Below are 21660 nucleotides of genomic sequence, written 5' to 3'. Positions count from 1 at the left end.
ACATACTGGACTGGTAAGGAGCACTGCTATAACTATTATTAGTAGTAGTATTATAATGATTTAAACATTTGAACAAGTTGGGAAAACCCTTCAGTTAACTACTGTACCTATCAATTATCCAGTTGTAGTAATTATGGTTCCTCAATATACATTTAACATATTACAATGTAGGCTATGTGTTACAGCACTACTTTTGGTGCCCCCTCAGGAATTGCTCTTGAGAAAATTTCATGTAATTGTCCCCTCCAAGGTTGATATCAGATTTTCGCCCCTGGTTCTGCCTGAACAAGGCCGTTAACCCACTGTTCCTAGGCCGTCATTGAAAATAAGAATTTGTTCTTAACTGACTTGCCTAGTTAAATAATAAGTAATTTATTCCTGAGCAGGCACACGTCTTAAATAGTCACGCAGACTGGGATATGTTGTGGGTTGCCTCAGGATAACACTGACATATACACTGACGCGGTGACGGAGTTCATCAGGAAGTGTTTTGGGGATGCTGTTCCCACTGTGACTATTGAAACCTACCCAAACAAAAACATGGATAGATAGCAGAATTCGTGCTGAACACGCGAACCACCACATTTAACCATGGAAAGGTGAATATGGCCAAATACAAACAGTGTAGTTATTCCCTGCGCAAGGCAATCAAATAAGCAAAATGTCAGTATAGGGACAAAGTGGAGTTGCAATTCAACGGCTCGGACAGAAGGCGTATGTGGCAGGGACTTCAGAAAATCACGGATTACAAAGGGAAAACCAGCCACGTCACCGACAGTCTTGCTTCCAGACAAACTAAACACCTTCTTTGCCCACTTTGAGGATAATAGGGTGTCAGTTAAGGTGGATGTGATATGATCCTTAACTAGCCTCAATATTAGGAAGGTGTTGCTAATGTTTTGTAAACTCCAGTGTATTTGTATGTTATCAATGATGCTTGGCTTAGTTCAATACTCAGTTCCAGATAAACAACAGTGCACTTGCACCTGATTTTGCACATCAAATGTGTACTGCATGATAAGAGTAATTGTAGTCAATGACCAGAATCTTTGCTGGTGTAGAAAGAGTCCGTTCAGAATTAGAAATTGGGTAAATGTGTGTAAACAAATATACCACACTACGTAATGGATGAGGTGTTTCAGTACAGACACTATTAAAAACATCTGTTTTTATGTTATTTTTTCAAAKTGTACTGTGTATGTAGCCAACAAGTCAACCTGTATTTTGTCTTTGATGATGAACATACTTTAATACCTTACAAATGTATCACCTTGTAATTGAGTCTCTATTTTTTTTCCTCACAGTCATACACAGACGTCTTTGCAGTTGCAATGAACACCATTATTACTTAGCCACAATGAATTGTTTTTTTAATAAAAAAAAACGTTATTCAACATTGAGTGAAAAAAGTCACTGTCACTAAGCAGTTCCTGTTTAGTCTAATCTGTTCAACTGAATAAATATTTTCATGGACAGAATAGTCCAATGCTAGAGTCCCATCACCAAGGATAAATAGCTTCTCCTGATTTCAATCCAACCCTGTTCCACATGTCTGTGGAACTTGTTCAGCCCAGCTGTTGGTTATACACACAAACACACAGAAGAGGGCTAGTGAAATTAACTGGTTGTGTGAGATCCCATTCTTCAAAATCCAGTATACTTCAGTTGGTGTGTCTGATGCTCCTCCTACAAAGCAGTCGACTTTGTCTTGGTCACAAATGAATCGCCCAGCATGTTTAGGACCCTCAATGCTGGTCCCAGACTATCTTTTTCTGGGAAGCCCAAATAGTGCATCAGCTGCAATAACTTGATGACCGTTTTCCTTTTAAAACAATGATGCAAATAATTAATTATACAAATTAATTAATTATTMATTATTAATTAATTATTGCTTTTTGGGAAGCATAGGTCATTTGCGCTGTAGTTTCTTCATGAATGTATCTGTAATCGTTAGTGTCCACTAAGAAGATGAGTGGTCCACCTTGCTTTACCAGAGCACCGTTATCCAGCGTGTTGTAGATCCAGACAGGCCTTCATGGCAACCGTAGCAGCCTGGGTGGCACAGCCACCCACAAAACTTTGCTCTGTCTGGCAATCCTGTAGTTTACCCGTTTCCGTCTACCACAACTTGGCCGAGGGGTTGGGTTTTTGAGAGGCTTGCAATGGTATTGCAAGGCAATGATATAATATACACTGCTCAAAAAAATAAAGGGAACACTTAAACAACACAATGTAACTCCAAGTCAATCACACTTCTGTGAAATCAAACTGTCCACTTAGGAAGCAACACTGATTGACAATACATTCACATGCTGTTGTGCAAATGGAATAGACAACAGGTGGAAATTATAGGCAATTAGCAAGACACCCCCAATAAAGGGGGTTCTGCAGTGGTGACCACAGACCACTTCTCAGTTCCTATGCTTCCTGGCTGATGTTTTTGTCACTTTTGAATGCTGGCGGTGCTTTCACTCTAGTGGTAGCATGAGACGGAGTCTACAACCCACACAAGTGGCTCAGGTAGTGCAGCTCATCCAGGATGGTACTTAAATGCGAGCTGTGGCAAGAAGGTTTGCTGTGTCTATCAGGGTAGTGTCCAGAGCATGGAGGCGCTACCAGGAGACAGGCCAGTACATAAGAAGACGTGGAGGAGGCCGTAGGAGGGCAACAACCCAGCAGCAGGACCGCTACCTCCGCCTTTGTGCAAGGAGGAGCAGGAGGAGCACTGCCAGAGCCCGCAAAATGACCTTCAGCAGGCCACAAATGTGCATGTGTCTGCTCAAACGGTCAGAAACAGACTCCATGAGGGTGGTAATGAGGGCCCGACGTCCACAGGTGGGGGTTGTGCTTACAGCCCAACACCGTGCAGGACGTTTGGCATTTGCCAGAAGAACACCAAGATTGGCAAATTCGCCACTGGCGCCCTGTGCTCTTCACAGATGAAAGCAGGTTCACTCTGAGCACATGTGACAGAGTCTGGAGACGCCGTGGAGAAATTCTGCTGCCTGCAACATCCTCCAGCATGACCGGTTTGGCGGTGGCAGTCATGGTGTGGTGCATTTCTTTGGGGGCCGCACAGCCCTCCATATGCTCGCCAGAGGTAGCCTGACTGCCATAGTACCGAGATGAGATCCTCAGACCCCTTTGAGACCATATGCTGGTCGGTGGACTGGATGCCTGGGTGCCGTGTCTCCTTCTAATGCAAGACAATGCTAGACCTCATGTGGCTGGAGTGTCAGCAGTTCCTGCAAGAGGAAGGCATTGATGCTATGGACTGGCCCGCCCGTTCCCCAGACCTGAATCCAATTGAGCACATCTGGGACATCATGTCTCGCCCATCCACCAACGCCACGTTGCACCACAGACTGTCCAGGAGTTGGCGGATGCTTTAGTCCAGGTCTGGGGGAATTCCCCAGGAGACCATCCGCCACCTCATCAGGAGCATGCCCAGGCGTTGTAGGGAGGTCATACAGGCACGTGGAGGCCACACACACTACTGAGCCTCATTTTGACTTGTTTTAAGGACATTACATCAAAGTTGGATCAGCCTGTAGTGTGGTTTTCCACTTTAATTTTGAGTGTGACTCCAAATCCAGACCTCCATGGGTTGATAAATTTGATTTCCATTGATAATTTTTGTGTATTTTGTTGTCAGCACATTCAACTATGTAAAGAAAAATATATTATTTCATTCATTCAGATCTAGGATGTGTTATTTTAGTATTCCATTTATTTTTTTGAGCAGTGTATATATATATAAGACAACTGAGGTTGGATATATTTCCCTTTATAAATGATGAACAACACTGAATGCAAATAAGAATCCTAGCTTACTGAGACTTTCTAGTTGTTCCTTAATTGTTATCATTGACATGCCTGTGGACAGAGAGGACACTTTGTTTCATCCGAGGAGGTCAGTGGTGCCAACTTCCTCCGTCTCTCGTTCTAACTGCCAGTGTTTGAACTCCTCAAATGACTCATTTGGGAGCTCCATGTAGCGCTCAACTGTCTGGAGATGGAAGGGAAAAAAGTATCCTCATAGTAAAGAACACATGTATTTTAAATTGGAAATCAAACCATACAACTACCTTCCAGCATGCTTTGGATTCATGGAAAGCCAAGGTCATCCCTCAAAGACGCCCCACATTCCAGCTGCAGGGCTGCAAGCTGGCGAAGGAGGTCCACTGAAATTGCGGCAGATGGGAGGTGGCAGGCCAGAGTCTGTGGCGGATCAGGGTGACAGGTTCCAGTGGACAGCTGCAAAACTGCAGCTAGATGTCATGAGCTCGTCCTGAAATGAGTACATTCCGTTTCTTCGATTGCATTGCAGTACAGTACAGTAGTTGCCATAGCAGCAAAGAGTCAGTTCAGTTTTCATTAACAGTCTTATGGCTTAGTGGGAGAAACTGTCTCTGAGCATGGAGCTGCTCCACTTGATGCTCTGGTTCAGTTTGCATGATGGTCAATGAGCCAGATGTCTTAGTTTCCAATTTTGATATAAGGCCTACCTCTAACGTCAACAACAGTCAGAAGACGGTTGTACTGGCTTTGACAGTCATGGTCATCAGGTCTCCTCCACTCCCATCGTAGGCCCACCAGGACACATGAGATGAACTGCCCTGACTAAGACAGACAGACACAAATTTGTTATAAACTCAACAAAAAAAGAAACGTCCCTTTTTCAGGACCCTGTCTTTCAAAGATAATTTGTAAAAATCCAAATAACTTTACAATGAAGATCTGTGAAGTGTTTAAACACTGTTTCTCATGCTTGTTCAATGAACCATGAACAATTAATGAACATGCACCTGTGGAACGGTCGTTAAGACACTAACAGGTTACAGACGGTAGGCAATTAAGGTCACAGTTGTGAAAACTTAGGACACTAAAGAGGCCTTTCTACTGACTCTGAAAAACACAAAGAAAGATGCCCAGGGTCCCTGCTCATCTGCATGAACGTGTCTTAGGAATTCTGCAAGTGGGCATGAGGACTGCAGATGTGGCCAGGGCAATAAATTGCAATGTCCGTACTGTGAGACGCCTAAGACAGCGCTACAGGGAGACAGGACGGACAGCTGATTGTCCTCGCAGTGGCAGACCACGTGTAACAACACATGCACAGTATCGCTACATCACACCTGCGGGACAGGTACAGGATGGCAACAACAACTGCCCGAGTTACACCAGGAACGCACAATCCCTCCATCAGTGCTCAGACTGTCCGCAATAGGCTGAGAGAGGCTGGACTGAGGGCTTGTAGGCCTGTTGTAAGGCAGGTCCTCACCAGACATCACCGGCAACAACGTCACCTATGGGAAGACATCCTCCTCCCTCATGTGGGACCCTTCCTGCAGGCTCATCCTGACATGACCCTCCAGCATGACAATGCCCCCAGCCATACTGCTCGTTCTGTGSGTGATTTCCTGCAAGACAGGATTGTCAGTGTTCTGCCATGGCCAGCGAAAAGCCCGGATCTCAATCCCATTGAGCACGTCTGGGAGGGCCTGGGAGGGCATAGGCCCACCCACTGGGGAGCTAGTCCCAATAAATCAGAATGAGTTATTTTTTTACGGGCAGATATACTCCTCAGGGACACATTAATCCATTTCTGTTAGTCACATGTCTGTGGAACTTGTTCAGTTTATGTCTCAGTTGTTGAATCTTGTTATGTTCATACAAATATTTACATATGTTAAGTTTGCTGAAAATAAACACAGTTGACAGTGAGAGTACGTTTTTTTTTTGCTGAGTTTATTTATAATTCAGTTAAACATCCAAAAAAGGGATGCACCAATTACAGATTGCAACAAAACATGTAGTCAGTCTTTTGTGATAATATTACAGAAAACCACTACCGAGACAGACAAAATWTGACTTATCCTGAGATATGGCTCATGAGAGATCATAAAGATGCTAGTTTTAAGCTTATCGTCAGTTAACATAGACACTCCACTGTCCCTAGCAGAACTGGACACACACACACACACATATGCTTCTGATCAGCGTTGTGAAGCCACTGTGCATCAGTGTCAAAACAAAAGTATACTGAACAAAAATAAAAATGCAACAATTAAATATTTTACTGAGTTACAGTTCATATAAGGAAATAGAAATAAGTCAATTGAAATGAATTCATTAGGCCCTAATCTATGGATTTCACAAGACTGGGCAAGGGTGCAGCCATGGGAGGGCCTGGGAGGGCATAGGCCCACCCACTGGGGAGCTAGTCCCAATCAATCAGAATGAGTTGGGTTTTTTTTACGGGCAGATATACTCCTCAATCCATTTCTGTTAGTCACATGTCTGTGGAACCGCGGCGCTAGCGCGCCTATGCTAATTTGCCGCTGATTTTTGCCACTGTTCATGGTCCTGAATCCATATGTGTCTGCTGTTTTACCGGGCACATCTTGGCATTCATGGGGCTTCTCCCATGGCAGGCCACTAAGCCTAATACACAAACTTCTGAACTTGGACAAGGGCWTTGAAAAACATGTAGGATAGGCTACTTGGTGGTCCCACATTATGGTGAAATAGACCTATATTTTTTCTTTATTTTGGCACTTGTTGGGCATGATATGTTCATGATACCTCATAATTATTTCCACCTCTACAGGATTAATTGGAAGCTACAAAGGAGATCTGGAAAAGTCACATGATCCGCCCCTGAAAGAACGAGAATGTCCCCCATGGTCGGCCTGATGTCATGTCCACAGTTCCATAGCTGTATGATACACACGATCACTTGTGTGGTGTGTCACAAGAGGACATAACCAGCAGCTAGGACCAGTGTGTCCATCGTCGTGACATAGCTTGTGATGAGAATGTGCATACCCAGTACTCCTACATCATGGCAGGGAACAATCTTGCTGTTCCTGTGGATGCATACATGGCCATTGACCTCTACCTCGCGCTAAGGTCGGCCTGATGTCATGTACACAGTTCCAGAGTTGTATGATACACATCTAAACCCCTGAGAGTACATGGTGGTATGCGTGACTGAGACTGTAGGCCTATTTACTTCTCCCTCTACTCCCTTTACCACTCAGAAATATTCTAGGTATTTACCAGTCATATTATTTGCCTTTAAAGTAACAGTATATTTTTACTTTTTCAGACAAATAATAAGCAATGTTGACTTGCCGTCAATGACCCTTTTATTTCATGAACATGTAAACACGTGAACACAGACTTTGGACTCAAACAAATTTAGTTTTTACGAGCTAGGCTATTCCTGAGTGTGGCAAGTGCGCACCGTGGAACTGCGGCTTAAAAGAAAAAGTGAAAACAGCCCTTACACAAATGATCAATAGTTGTTACTGTATTGCCATTTTCAGCTGCACAGTTAGTACTGTAAGCCCCACCCTGCAACCAGTTAACAGTGGAGTAGCTTCTCTTTCGTGTGAGTGTGTGTCAGACGACGAACAACTAGAGCTCTTTTTCGGTGTCTTTTCTATCGCTTCACACTCTGTTGGTAGAGGATGTGTACACAGGTCCCCTGGTAAGAAAGTTACTCTCTTTTATAGCATGTGAACTTTCTTGTGTAATTGTGTATACATTTTGTGTATGTGCATGTTAAGGTTTGTGAGTGCATAAAAGTTGTCTGTATGTCTATTATTCATGCTGTGTGTGTGTTGACACCCTGCTGACTGGCGTGTGTCTCTCTCCCAGTGCCACGCTACAACTCCGTATGGCAGGGATCATCAGCTAGATTCAACCGCGGGCTGATTTTGTTCTTGAGCGTATGGTCGGGGGGCCAGAACATAATTGCAAATCATTTGTAGACTGCAAATTGGCTGCAGGAAGCCCAAACAGATATATTTGATTAAAACATAAAAATGTCAAACCTTGCTTTTGTGTATAATCACGTCTCTATTATGCGTGGAAATACTTGGGAACAGATATCCAAAATAAAAATGACTAGGGGCTGATATCCTGGTGTTCCTCAATGTCCAACAATGAAAACAAAAAAAACATGGGGGCCAAATAAAACCACCCAGAGGCCAAATTCGGCCCGCGGGCCACCAGTTCGGGAACCCTGCCGTATGGTGTAGAGGACCAAGGGGTGCTGTGGTGTAACCAGACCTTGCACAGTTGTATCTGCCATCCCATGACATGGTGTGTGGATCACTCATTCATATCAACAATCCAGTCAAACACGGCAATTTTTTATTTTTTTTAACCTTTATTTAACTAGGCAAGTCAGTTAAGAACAAATTCTTATTTTCAATGACGGCCTAGGAACAGTCGGTTAACTGCCTTGTTCGGGGGCAGAACGACAGATTTTTACCTTGTCAGCTCGGGGATTCGATCTAGCAACCTTTCAGTTACTAGTCCAATGCTCTAACCACTAGGCTACCTGCCACTATGGAGAGGAGACATACGGCCCTCAGGATGAAATCTGCTGCAACGGACACAAGTGAGTTGCTTTGTAGTGTGGAAACTGTAGGCAGTTGATCCCAAAGACGTGAAGTTATCACTGTCTGTAAGCACAGTTCAGAGTGCCAAAGGGCTAATGATTAGATCACTTCATCTTCAGCAGACTGTATCCATCCTGCTTGTCTGTTGATGCAACGTCTTGAAATGTGTGTGAGCGCTTGTACTATAACTAACTGTGGAAAGTATTTTCCAACACACTGTCTGAGACTGGGTGTGCATATTTGTTTGATTATGTGTGCGAGACAGATGATTTAATTGTGATTCAAAATAACATTTCCAATGCCTCAGGATGTGGGAAAATTCTGTGGGCGGTCACAGACTACCACCGACATATTTCAAAATGGCGTCTTCCACTGCAGCCAAAGGTCGTAGAGTCTCCTACTGTTCTGTACTTATATCCCCTTTTTTCCAGTCAGAGGCATTCAGACAGTTATGTCTGCTTTTGGGTCTCCGGGAAAGGGGTCAGACAGTGGGTAGTTGTTTTTGTTATGCTGTGTGACTTGTGCTTGGCCTCGGTGTCTGACTCTAGGAGGAGGCTGGTTGATTCTTGTTTGGGATTTGAAGAATGTTACTAATGTACAGTTGAGGTCAGAAGTTTACATAAACCTTAGCCAAATACATTTAAAACTCAGTTTTTCACAATTCCTGACATTTAATCCAAGTAAAAATTCCCTGTTTTAGGTCAGTTAGGATCACCACTTTATTTTAAGAATGTGAAATGTCAGAATAATAGTAGAGTATGATTTATTTCAGCTTTTATTTCTTTCATCACATTCCCAGTGGGTCAGAAGTTTACATACACTCAATTAGTATTTGAAAGCATTGCCTTTAAATTGTTTTACTTGGGTCAAACGTTTCAGGTAGCCTTCCACAAGCTTCCCACAATGTTGGGTGAATCTCGGCCTATTCCTCCTGACAGAGCTCATGTACCTGAGTAAAGTTTGTCTGCCTCCTTGCTCGCACACGCTTTTTCGGTTCTGCCCACAAATTTTCTATGGGATTGAGGTCAGGGCTTTGTGATGGCCACTCCAATACCTTGACTTTGTTGTCCTTAACTTCTCTGGGATATGTGGGACTTTACCAAAAGCCAGTAAAAATGCAGAGCGCCAAATTCAAATAAATTACTATAAAAATCTAACTTTCATTAAATCACACATGAAAGACACCAAATTAAAGCTACACTTGTTGTGAATCCAGCCAACATGTCTGATTTCAAAAAGGATTTACGGCGAAAGCACACCAAACGATTATGTTAGGTCAGTACATAGCCACAGAAAAACACAGCCATTTTTCCAGCCAAAAGAGAGGAGTAACAAAAAGCAGAAATAGAGATAAAATTAATCACTAACCTTTGATGATCTTCATCAGATGACACTCATAGGACTTCATGTTACACAATACATGTATGTTTTGTTGGGTAAAGTTCATATTTGTATCCAAAAATCTGAGTTTAGGCGGGACGCTACTGTCTCACTTGGCCAAAAGCCAGAGAAAATGCAGAGCGTCATATTCAAATAAGTTACTATAAAAATCTAACTTTCATTAAATCACACATGAAAGATACCAAATTAAAGCTACACTGGTTGTGAATCCAGCCAACATGTCAGAATTCAAATAGGCTTTTCGGCGAAAGCAAACGATGCTATTATCGGAGGATAGCACCATAGTAAACAGAGAGAGAAGCATATTTCAACCCTGCAGGCGCGACACAAAACGCAGAAATAAAAATATAATTCATGCCGTACCTTTGACGAGCTTCTGTTGTTGGCACTCCAACATATCCCATAAACATCACAAATGGTCCTTTTGTTCGATTAATTCCGTCGATATATATCCAAAATGTCCATTTATTTGGCGCGTTTGATCCAGAAAAACACGGTTCCAACTTGTGAAACGTGACTACAAAATCTCAAAAGTTACCTGTAAACTTTGCCAAAACATTTCAAACTACTTTTGTAATACAACTTTAGGTATTTAACGTAAATAATCGATAAAATTGAAGACGGGATGATCTGTGTTCAATACAGGATTAAAACAAACTGTAGCTAGCTTTCTGGTCATGCGCCTCTAACAAACAGTACACAACAAGTGACCCTGATTCAAAATGGCCGTACTTCTTCATTACACAAAGGAAAAACACTCAACCAATTTCTAAAGACTGTTGATATCCAGTGGAAGCGGTAGGAACTGCAAGAAGGTCAATTCGAAATCTGTATTCCCAATGAAAATCCATTGAAAAGAGTGACCTCAAAACAAAAATCTGAATGGTTTGTCCTCGGGGTTTCGCCTGCTAAATAAGTTCTGTTATACTCACAGACATGATTCAGACAGTTTTAGAAACTTCAGTGTTTTCTATCCAAATCTACTAACAATATGCATATCTTATCTTCTGGGGATGAGTAGCTGGCAGTTGAATTTGGGTATGCTTTTCATTCAAACGTGAAAATGCTGCCCCCTATCCTAGAGAAGTTAAGCCATTTTGCCACAATTTTGGATGTATGCTTGGGGTCATTGTCCATTTGGAAGACCCATTTGCGACCAAGCTTTAACTTCCTGACTGATGTCTTGAGATGTTGCTTCAATATAACCACAATTTTCCTTCCTCGTGATGCCATCTATTTTGTGAAGGGCACCAGTCCCTTCTGCAGCAAAGCACCCCCACAACATGATGCTGCCACCCCCGTGCTTCACGTTTGGGATGGTGTTCTTCGGGATTGCAAGCCTCCCCGTTTTTCCTCCAAACATAACGATGGTCTTTATTGCCAAACAGTTATATTTTTGTTTCATCAAACCAGAGGATATTTCTCCAAAAAGTCCGATCTTTGTCCCCATGTGCAGTTACAAACTGTAGTCTGGCTTTTTCATGGCGGTTKTGGAGCAGTGGCTTCTTCCTTGCTGAGCGGCCTGTCAGGTTATGTCGATATAGGACTTGTTTTACTGTGGATATAGATACTTTTGTACCCGTTTCCTCCAGCATCTTCACAAGGTCCTTTGCTGTTGTTCTGGAATTGATTTGCACTTTTCGCACCAAAGTACGTTCATCTCTAGGAGACAGAACGCGTCTCCTTCCTGAGTGGTATGACGCCTGCGTGGTCCCATGGTGTTTATACTTGCATACTATTGTTTGTACAGATRAACGTGGTACCTTCAGGCGTTTGGAAATTGCTCCCAAGGATGAACCAGAATTGTGGAGGTCTACAATTTTTCTTCTGAGGTCTTGGTTGATTTCTTTTGATATCCCCATGATGTCAAGCAAAGAGGCACTGAGTTTGAAGGTAGGCCTTGAAATACATCCACAGGTGCACCTCCAATTGACTCAAATGATGTCAGTTTGCCTATCAGAAGCTTCTAAAGCCATGACATAATTTTCTGGAATTTTCCAAGCTGTTTAAAGGCACAGTCAACTTAGTGTATGTAAACTTCTGTCCCACCGGAATTGTGATACAGTGAATTATAAGTGAAATAATCTGTCTGTAAACAATTGTTGGAAAAATTACTTGTCATCCACAAAGTAGATGTCCTATCCGACTTGCCAAAACTATAGTTTGTTAACAAGACATTTGTGGAGTTGTTGAAAAACGAGTTAATGACTCCAACCTAAGTGTATGTAAATGTCTGACTTCAACTGTATGTTCCCAGTAAATGTTGTTCATTAATGACTGAAATAAGCAGGAAGTCTGTGAGAACAGTGCTGTTGAGACTGACACACTTGAATGTACTTTAGTTTTGACTTGGTGGCTGAATCCAAAATCATCCCCTTATCCTCACACCTCCATTTGCRCGTTCACACACACCTCAGCCATATGCGGAGGGAGTGAACATTATCGAGGGTGTATGGGGCTAATTAGACTCTCGTATAGCCACTTTGACCGAGCCAGCAAGGCTGCCAGCTCCAGAGCCAAGTGGCATCCCAACATGCACTGCGTTATGTTTGGAGTTTTTGTACAAAAGAAGGAAGAGGCGTGTCTAATTATGAGCCCTGTTTATTATGTTTGTGTCTTATTGAGGCATGACACATGAAACAAAATACATCCCAAATGAAATGTTTAACTGTTACTGAAGTGTAGATAGTGTAAAAACGACAGGGGGAATTCGTTCATTTGAATTTCATGTTTGTTCTATTATTTAAATGTGGAAAATGAATTGCATCATTCAAGTCACGGGTGTGGCCTGAAGTTGAGGGGTTTATTGATCCTCTCGCCACTCATGAAGTCATCCTCTGAGTTTCGTCAGCAACACGTGACAACGGAGGGCACTTCCGAGCGAGGGGCTGGTTTGGTATCAGTGGTTGAAAAAGTACCCAATTGTCATAAATATAAATAGTAAAGTAAAGTACAGATACCCACAAAAAACTACTTAAGTAGGACTTTCAAGTATTTTTTACATAAGTACTTTACACCACTGTTTGGGATTCACTGAATGATGTACAGTGGCTTCAAGACGCTGACCTAAAGTAAACATTTGAATAAACTGCCCTCACCAAAAAAATGGATATCAAATTAATTGATTAGCTAAATGGATGGTCTCCCCTCTTGAGTACTGCAGTGCCTGTTGGTTTTGGTAATCTCTCTTCAGCCCTCAATCTGTTGATTCAAGCAGTCAATGGGCTAAAACTAATCATTCTCATAGCTAGACTCTCCAGATTACATTTCCTTGAGTGCTATATCCATTAAAGAATAATGGGTAAAATCCATTAAATTATAAATAATCCATACATATTGCTCTGAGTTCACCCAACGTGACAGCTCTCTTTCTATTGGGAGGTCAAATATTTTTTCTCTGCACAGACACCACAGGTTGGGAAACATGTCCTGCTAGGCAGTGAAGGGCTACAACCCCGGCAGGGGCCAGATAAAGTGCTGTGCAGGGACTCTGTACAACCTGCAGGCTCAGGGCAGGCTCACAGAGGACACCCAGTGCTGTGGGAGTGTTCTGATGGAGGCTGGCTCCACCCAGACCTGCTCTCTGCCCCAGGGCTAGACCTGCTCTACCCTACCCAGCCAGAGTTCACCTGCTGTGGGCACCGCTACCCTAACTCATCCCTGTAGTCTTGATTCCTGAGGGGGACACCAAAAGTAGTGCTATAACACAGCCTACGTTGTAATATGTTAAATGTATATTGAGGAACCATAATTACTACTACTGGATAATTGATAGGTACAGTAGTTAACTGAAGGGTTGTCCCAACTTGTTCAAATGTTTAAATCATTATAATACTACTACTAATAATAGTTATATCAGTGTTCCTTATCAGTCCAGTATGCAGGCATTTGTATTTACCAGCAGCAATACCAAAAAAGCCAGTAGGTGGTAATGGTACTGTACACTGTATGGGTGCAGTTTTCATAAATACAATGAACATGGTGCGATCTCATCTCAAAGAATCTCCATTGAGAACCATCACAAAGTTGGTCTCTGCACTGAACTGACCTTTTTATTTAACTTTTTCTGATTCATTTTATAGTCATTAAATATGTGCCACTGGTTTGAGTCTATTACTGTCACGTTCGTCGTAACGAGGAGACCAAGGCGCAGCGTAATTTGAATACATTCTTCTTTTAATAAACRAAGAACACTTAAACAAACTAACAAAATGAACGTGAATCTGACTAGTGCTGACCCCTAGACAATACAAAAACTAAACATACCACCCTTGTCACACCCTGACCTAACCAAATAATAAAGAAAACAAAGATAACTAAGGTCAGGGCGTGACAATTACAACATCTCTACAAGAACAAAGMGCTCAGAATAAGTATAGTTCTAAAAGCGAGAGAACTACTTCAATGAATAACTCAAATCAACCAAAATATCCTTCAGAAATACTTAGTTAATGTTCAGTCAGTGTCTCAACTCTTCAAACAACAGCTATGGACAAGTATGTCACAAAGTATGCAATTTTAAATCAAATAAAATAATTAGTAAGTGTACTGTCATGTACTGAAAACTACAAAACAAATAACAAATATCATACTATACACCAGGGGTTCTCAAACAGGGGTCCCTGGTGTAATTGCAAGGGGTCCGTGAAATAAAAAGTGTAATGAAGGTATTCAGCAGCACAAGGATTCCAGTAACATTACATATAATATAGAGGGGGTGGAGGTCCTTTGATGTGCTGTGAATTTTTCAATGGCTTTTCTCCAGTTCCTAAATCCTGCACTTATCACAGCATCAGATCTTTGGCCAAAAAATGGCTGGCTTGAAAACCGTTGGCTACAGTGAAAACCCAACACTCCTTTTATTGATGGATTATAATGTAGCCAGGGGAAATCGCGAAACCATCTCTCTTGAAACGTCAACACTCTGTTGGCAAGAGTTTGTGGTTCTATAAATTGTGGGTGTGGCTGATATGGTTTTGTACCATCACTGAGGTAACTGGACWATGCTGTGCCACTGTCCCCTATACTGGTGCAGCTGGCGTCAAGGTTGACACCTGGTCCTGCCGTGGCTGTGACACTGTCCTCTGAAGTCGCTCACCCTGGCTCTTTCCCTTTCACCACCCTCACTGACTCACAGTCTGTCTCCTAGAAAATAAATAAGGTGTTTGCCATACTCATAACTACCGGTACCCAAAACTACACAATTAATCACAACAGCAATACCATTGCCTTAAACAAATCTTAGTTCAGTCACCAGTTTAAGTTGAGAGTGGGGGAATTTTTCAAACATTTTCCAATTATGTCCCTATTTTACAAGTCAAAAAAAGAAAGAACCTTTCATAATGTTGCCAAACAAAGACTCAAAACTTACCTGAGACTCCACTCCCTGTCAGTCTGTCCCTGCCCATCTGTCCCCAGCTCTGCGGTCTGTGTGCCATCTGTTGCCTGCTCTGCCAAATGAMATCATTGTGAAACATTTCCATTTCACTTCTTTCTTATGAACATTTTATCAACTAGTCTTTGAGATATTAGGCTATCTGGGTTCTTACTTTGCGTTTTGGTGTACTGAAAAATAYTGATGTCCGCCATTTTTCTACCTGGCTGGCTGGCTACACACACAGTATGCATGATATTTACAGTAGGAGATGGGCTTCTATCATCTTCTATCATTCTAGATGGGCTTCGATCTATAAGGTAGYTAGCTGGTCAGCTAGCAAATGTGAAATTGATTGCAGTGACAAGGGTTGACAGCTGTATGAGTTCACCATTTACACAACGTATGCTGCAACCTTTTGTAATTTTAATATAGTATGTTTTATATTGGCTGGCTTCCAACAATAGCTGAATTTGCAGAGCTAGCGAGCACCAAATTCCGTTTCTGTGGTGTTTGCTATATAATCTTTGCTATCGTCAGTTTACTCCAAGATCYGCACACAGGTGCTTCAAAGTMCSCTAGCGACAATTTAGCTTTTGCAACGAGACCATTAAAGATATTTAAGACAATGGTMGAAGAGAGTGTAGTTCTGTTCAGTTTGGACTTCAGTTTATCGCTAACCTTATCACAGGGACTTCGAAGCACTACAGCTGCATGCTGATCTTGGAATAAACTGACGATAGTAAAGATTCCATCTTTGAAGACGCCACATAAATGGAATAGGTACTAGCTAGCTTGATAGTTAACGTTTGCTTTAGTTTGCTCGCTAGCTCTGCAAATTCAGCTATAGTGTGTGTGTGAACCCTGCCAACATAAAACATCGCTATGGTGCGATTGACTGGATTAACCTCACGTTAGTTACGTGCATTGGGTGCCTTTCAGACGGTAGTCACGAACCCCCTGTTACCTTGCCAGCTAAGGAACACTACATTGCATTGCTAGCTTCTCTCATTGACTCAAATTCAAATAGCTGCAAACACTGGTTGATGTTACTGTAGCTACCTAGCAATCAGCTAACCGCTAGCTAACATAAAGAGTGACCTGTAATTTAATGCAGCGAAAATGAAGACTGGTGACGGTTAAAAATGTGTATTATATTGAGTGGTAGAAGTAAAGACATGTCTAATATATCCTTTGTTTGAACTACTTACTGGAGGACAGCCACCAACTGTCAGATTCCCACAGTACCTGCATCATGTGCCACTAGCAGTGGATCAAACCATTGTGAAGCAAAGGGCAGGGAATTCGCAATCTTTTGAAACTTAAAAACGCGCTATTAAGTGTCTATAATCAGCACAAGTGCTTTCACTGCATATTATTAATATTATTGAAATTACAGTTATGTTTCCAGTGATATATTGGGGGGGGCAAATTATATTTTTCCCAGGATGGGGGGGTCGTGTCCCCCCCGGGATTTCCGCCCATGTAGTACTAAAGTAAAAACACTTTAAAGTACTACTTCAGTCGTTTTTTGGGATATCTGTACTTTACAAATTATTTTTTTGACTACCTTACTACATTCCTAAAGAAAATAATGTACTTTTTACTCCATACATTTTCCCTGAAAATACTCGTTACCCAAAAGTACTCGTTACATGTGTAATGCTTAGCAGCACAGGAAAATGGACCAATTCAAACACTTATCAAAGAACATCCCTGGTCATATCTACTGCCTCTGATCTGACGGACTCACTAAAAACACATGCTTAGTTTGTAAATGATGTCTGAGTGTTGGAGTATGCCCCTAGCTATCTGTAAATAAAATAAAAACAAGAAAATATTTCCATCTGGTTTCTTTAATATAAGGAATTTGAAATTATTGATACTTTAACTTTTAATACTTAAGTATATTTTAGAAATTACATTTACTTTATATTTAAAACCACATACTTTTAGACTTTTACTCAAGTAGTATTTTATTGGATGACTTTCACTGGAGTCATTTTCAATTAAGGTATCTTTACTTTTACTCAAGTATGACTATTGAGTACTTTTCCCACAACTGATTAAACAGCATGGTCATTACACAGGCGCACCTTGTGCTGGGGACAATAAAAGGCCACTTTAAAATGTGCAGTTTTATCTCACAGCACAATGCCACAGATGTTTTGTGCAATTGGTATGCTGACTGCAGGAATGTCCACCAGAGCAGTTGCCAGATAATTTTATGGTAATTTCTCTACCATATGCTGCCTCGAACATCGTTTTAGAGATATTGGCAGTGCGTCCAACAGGCCTCACAACCGCAGACCACGTGTAACCAACGCCAGCCCATGACTTCCACATCTGGCTTCTTCACCTGCGGGATCATCAGAGGGGGGGGGGGGGGGTGCTGATGAGTATTGTCTGCCTGTAAAAAAAACTCAATCTGATTGATTGGACTGGCTCCCCATGGGTGGGCCTATGCCCTCCCAGGCCCACCCCATGGCTGCACCCTTGCCCAGTCTTGTGAAATCCATAGATTAGGGCCTAATGAATTCATTTCAATTGACTTTTTCTATTTCCTTATATGAACTGTAACTCAGTAAAATATTAATTTTTGCATTTTTATTTTGTTTCAGTATACTTTTGTTTTGACACTGATGCACAGTGGCTTCACAAGCTGATCAGAAGCGTGTGTGTGTTGTGTGTCCAGTTCTGCTAGGGACAGTGGAGTGTCTATGTTAACTGAAGATAAGCTTAAAACTAGCATCTTTATGATCTCTCATGAGCCATATCTCAGGATAAGTCATATTTTGTCTGTCTCGGTAGTGGTTTCTGTAATATTATCACAAAGAACTGACTACATGTTTTGTTTGCAATCTTGTAATTGGTGCATCCATTTTTGGATGTTTAACTGAATTATAAATAAACTCAGCAAAAAAAGAAACGTACTCTCACTGTCAACTGTGTTTATTTTCAGCAAACTTAACATATGTAAATATTTGTATGAACATAACAAGATTCAGCAACTGAGACAAACTGAACAAGTTCCACAGACATGTGACTAACAGAAATGGAATAATGTGTCCCTGAACAAAGGGGGTCAAAATCAAAAGTAACAGTCAGTATCTGGTGTGAGATCCTGGCTCTTCGCTGGCCATGGCAGAACACTGACATTCCTGTTCTTGCAGAAATCACAGACAGAACAAGCAGTATGGCTGGTGGCATTGTCATGCTGGAGGGTCATGTCAGGATGAGCCTGCAGAAAGGGTACCACATGAGGGAGGAGGATGTCTTCCCTGTAACACACAGTCCTGTCTTGTCCAGCGACGGTGGGTTTGTGCCCATAGGCGACGTTGTTGCCAGTGATGTCTGGTGAGGACCTGCCTTACAACAGGCCTACAAGCCCTCAGTCCAGCCTCTCTCAGCCTATTAGGGACAGTCTGAGCACTGATGGAGGGATTGTGTGTTCCTGGTGTAACTCGGGCAGTTGTTGTTGCCATCCTGTATCTGTCCCGCAGGTGTGATGTTCGGATGTACTGATCCTGTGCAGGTGTTGTTACATGTGGTCTGCCACTGCGAGGACGATCAGCTGTCTGTCCTGTCTCCCTGTAGCGCTGTCTTAGGCGTCTCACAGTACGGACATTGCAATTTATTGCCCTGGCCACATCTGCAGTCCTCCTGCCTCCTTGCAGCATGCCTAAGGCACGTTCACTTAGATGAGCAGGGACACTGGGAATCTTTCTTTTGGTGTTTTTCAGTCAGTAGAAAGGCCTCTTCAGTGTCCTAAGTTTCCATAACATTGACCTTAATTGCCTACCGTCTGTAAGCTGTTAGTGTCTTAACGACCGTTCCACAGGTGCAAGTTCATTAATTGTTTATGGTTMATTGAACAAGCATGGGAAACAGTGTTTAAACCCTTTACAATGAAGATCTGTGAAGTTATTTTGGATTTTTATGAATTATCTTTGAAAGACAGGGTCCTGAAAAAGGGACGTTTCTTTTTTTGCTAAGTTTATATACCCATTGATTCTTGAAGAATATAATTAGTCTCATGGGTTTAGTTTAACTGTCATTCACCATCAGAACCCAAAATAAGCGTGTTTTACTCTGTAAACAATGTACTTATAAACAAACTCTGTATAGCCTCAAAACCATAATTTTAAGCTCATGGAGTCTGCATCCATAGCCCTGTCTCTGAATTTGAGTGGTTACATTTCTCCAGCCCCATCCCTCAGCTGTTTACCAAAGACAGTGGCCCTGCATATTTGTTGCCTGGAGATTGCCCCTTTAATGGTGCTAGGTTAATGAAAAAAAATCTTAAATAGAGTACCACAGTTTGAGCCATAATACCCATAAAACCTGGCAGGCAAACAGGGAAATGGTTCTCCACCATTAATTTTTCCCATAGAGGATTTTAGAAACACTTAAAATAAGGGTCGGGTGGCCTCCCGAGTGGCGCAGCGGTCTAAGGCACTGCTTAGCAGTGCTTGAGGCATCACTACAGACCCGGGTTAGATCCCAGGCTGTGTCACAACCGTCCGTGACCAGGAGTCCCACAGGGCGGCGCACAATTAGCTCAGCGTTGTCCGGGTTAGGGGAGGGTTTGGCCTAAAGGTCGACCGATTATGATTTTTCAACGCTGATACCGATTATTGGAGGACCAAAAAAGCAGATTCCGATTAATTGTCCGATTTTTATATGTAATTATGACAATTACAACAATATTGAATGAACAATTAACACTTATTTTAACACAAATAAAATCAATTTAGTCTCAAATAAATAATGAAACATGTTCAATTTAGTTTAAATAATGCAAAAAGACAGCGTTGGAGAAGAAAGTAAAAGGGCAATATGTGCCATGTATTACATTTTAAGTCATTTAGCAGACGCTCTTATCCAGAGCGACTTACAAATTGGTGTGCATTCACCTTTATGATATCCAGTGGATAAAACCACTTTACAATAGTGCATCTAAACTCTTATTAAGGGGGGGGTAGATAGGATTACTTTATCCTATCCATAGGATGATTCCTTAAAGAGGTAGTGGTTCAGGTGTCTCCGTGAAGGTGGTGATTGACTCCGCTGACCTGCGCGTGAGGGAGTGTTGTTCCACCTATTGGGTGGCCAGAGCAGCCGAACAGTTTTGTACTGGCGCTGAGCGGAACTGCATACTTCTCAGATTGGTAGGGAGGCGAGCAGCCAGAGGTGGATGAACGCAGTGCCCTTGTTTGGGTGTAGGGCGTGAATCAGAGCTCCTGAAGGTACGGATGTGCCGTTTCCCCCACAGCTCGTCAGGGCAAGCACTCATGGTTCTCCTGTAGCTGGGATGCGGCTTCAGCACTTGGAAGCCAGTGGAGAGGCGGAGAGAGAGCGGGGTGTACGGGTGAGCGGAACTTGGGAAAGTTGAACACCTAGAAACGGCTGCGGCGCTTCTGGATGATTGGTAGGGTTTAGATGGCACGGCAGGGAGCCCAGCCAACACGGAGTAGCTAGTAATCCAGACCGGGAGATGACTAAGTTTGACCTGATTAGGACCATTGCGCCGCATTCCTGCGTGAAGGCAGTGGTCCGACTTCTGCGAATGTTGTTAGAGCAATGAAAACCTGTACAGGAACTGTGTCCACGCGCCTGGAATGTTAGTTTGAGAACGACAGGGTGTTGTTCCGGATTACACGCAGCGTTCTTACAACTCTGGGGAGGAGGACTAACAATGGAGTTGTTCAACCGTGAGTGGCGAGATCATCCGAACGCACCCTTCCCCGGGAGAAGAGCACCCGTCATTCCTGTAGTTACAAGCTTGAGGTGGTTAGAATCCATCATCTCACACTGATAATGTCTGCCAGACATGCAGAGATGCGATTCACCACCTGTTATCAGAGGGGAATACGGAGAACATTTAAATTTGTTGTACGTCATGCATACAATATAGGAGAACCATGTGAGGATATGGACAGAGCAAGTACTGTGTATACGCGAGAATAGAGAGGGCCTAGAACCAACCCTGGAGGGAGACGCAGTGTGGCTAGCACTGCTGGTGCGGACACATTCCCGCCACGCCACTGGTAGGAGACGACCTGTCAAGGACGCAATCCACCAAGCGTGGCCGCGCACGGAGATGCCCAGCTCGAGAGGGTGGAGGAGGATCTGGAATGTTCCACAGTATCAAAAGGCAGCCATAGGTCTAAGGAAAAGATGAACAAAAAGCAAGGAGAGAAGTTAGTTTGCAGTGCGGAGCGCCTCCGTTGACACAGGAAGAGCAGGTCTCAGTTGAAGACTAGATCTTAGAAACTGAGCTATTGGATCAAGAAGGTCATCTGAGAGAGATAGTCAGAGAGGCTGGACCAAGGACGGCTAACGTTCAAGGAGTTTTGAGAGAAAAGAAAAAAGAAAAATTAATAAGAAGGTAATATAGTGTCGAGGAGGAAGAGAAGAGAAAAGCGAAGAGCAGGATACAAAGAATGGAAAAGAGGGAAGGGCACG

The 21660-nt window shown here is 42.6% G+C and overlaps 1 protein-coding gene across 3 annotated transcripts in view; it reads right to left on the bottom strand.

Annotated features, from left to right (window-relative positions):
* LOC111949708 (uncharacterized) overlaps nt 1-16666 on the bottom strand; it is a 387379-nt gene extending 370713 nt beyond the window's left edge. For 2 of the 3 annotated variants that reach the window (XM_070433984.1, XM_070433983.1), the window contains exon 1: nt 15190-15359. In XM_070433984.1, coding sequence (XP_070290085.1) covers nt 15190-15301 — 112 coding nt within the window. In that variant the 5' untranslated portion in view covers nt 15302-15359. Of the gene's footprint in view, nt 1-15189; nt 15360-16403 lie in introns of those variants that run through there. The other variant, XM_070433985.1, reaches the window with a different exon arrangement.
* Nucleotides 16667-21660: the final 4994 nt, after the last annotated feature.

Source organism: Salvelinus sp. IW2-2015, linkage group LG22 (assembly GCF_002910315.2).
Source record: "Salvelinus sp. IW2-2015 linkage group LG22, ASM291031v2, whole genome shotgun sequence".
In the NCBI taxonomy this organism is placed as follows: domain Eukaryota; kingdom Metazoa; phylum Chordata; class Actinopteri; order Salmoniformes; family Salmonidae; genus Salvelinus; species Salvelinus sp. IW2-2015.
The sequence above is the reverse complement of the archived record's forward strand: the minus strand, read 5'-3'. Positions and strand labels throughout refer to the sequence as shown.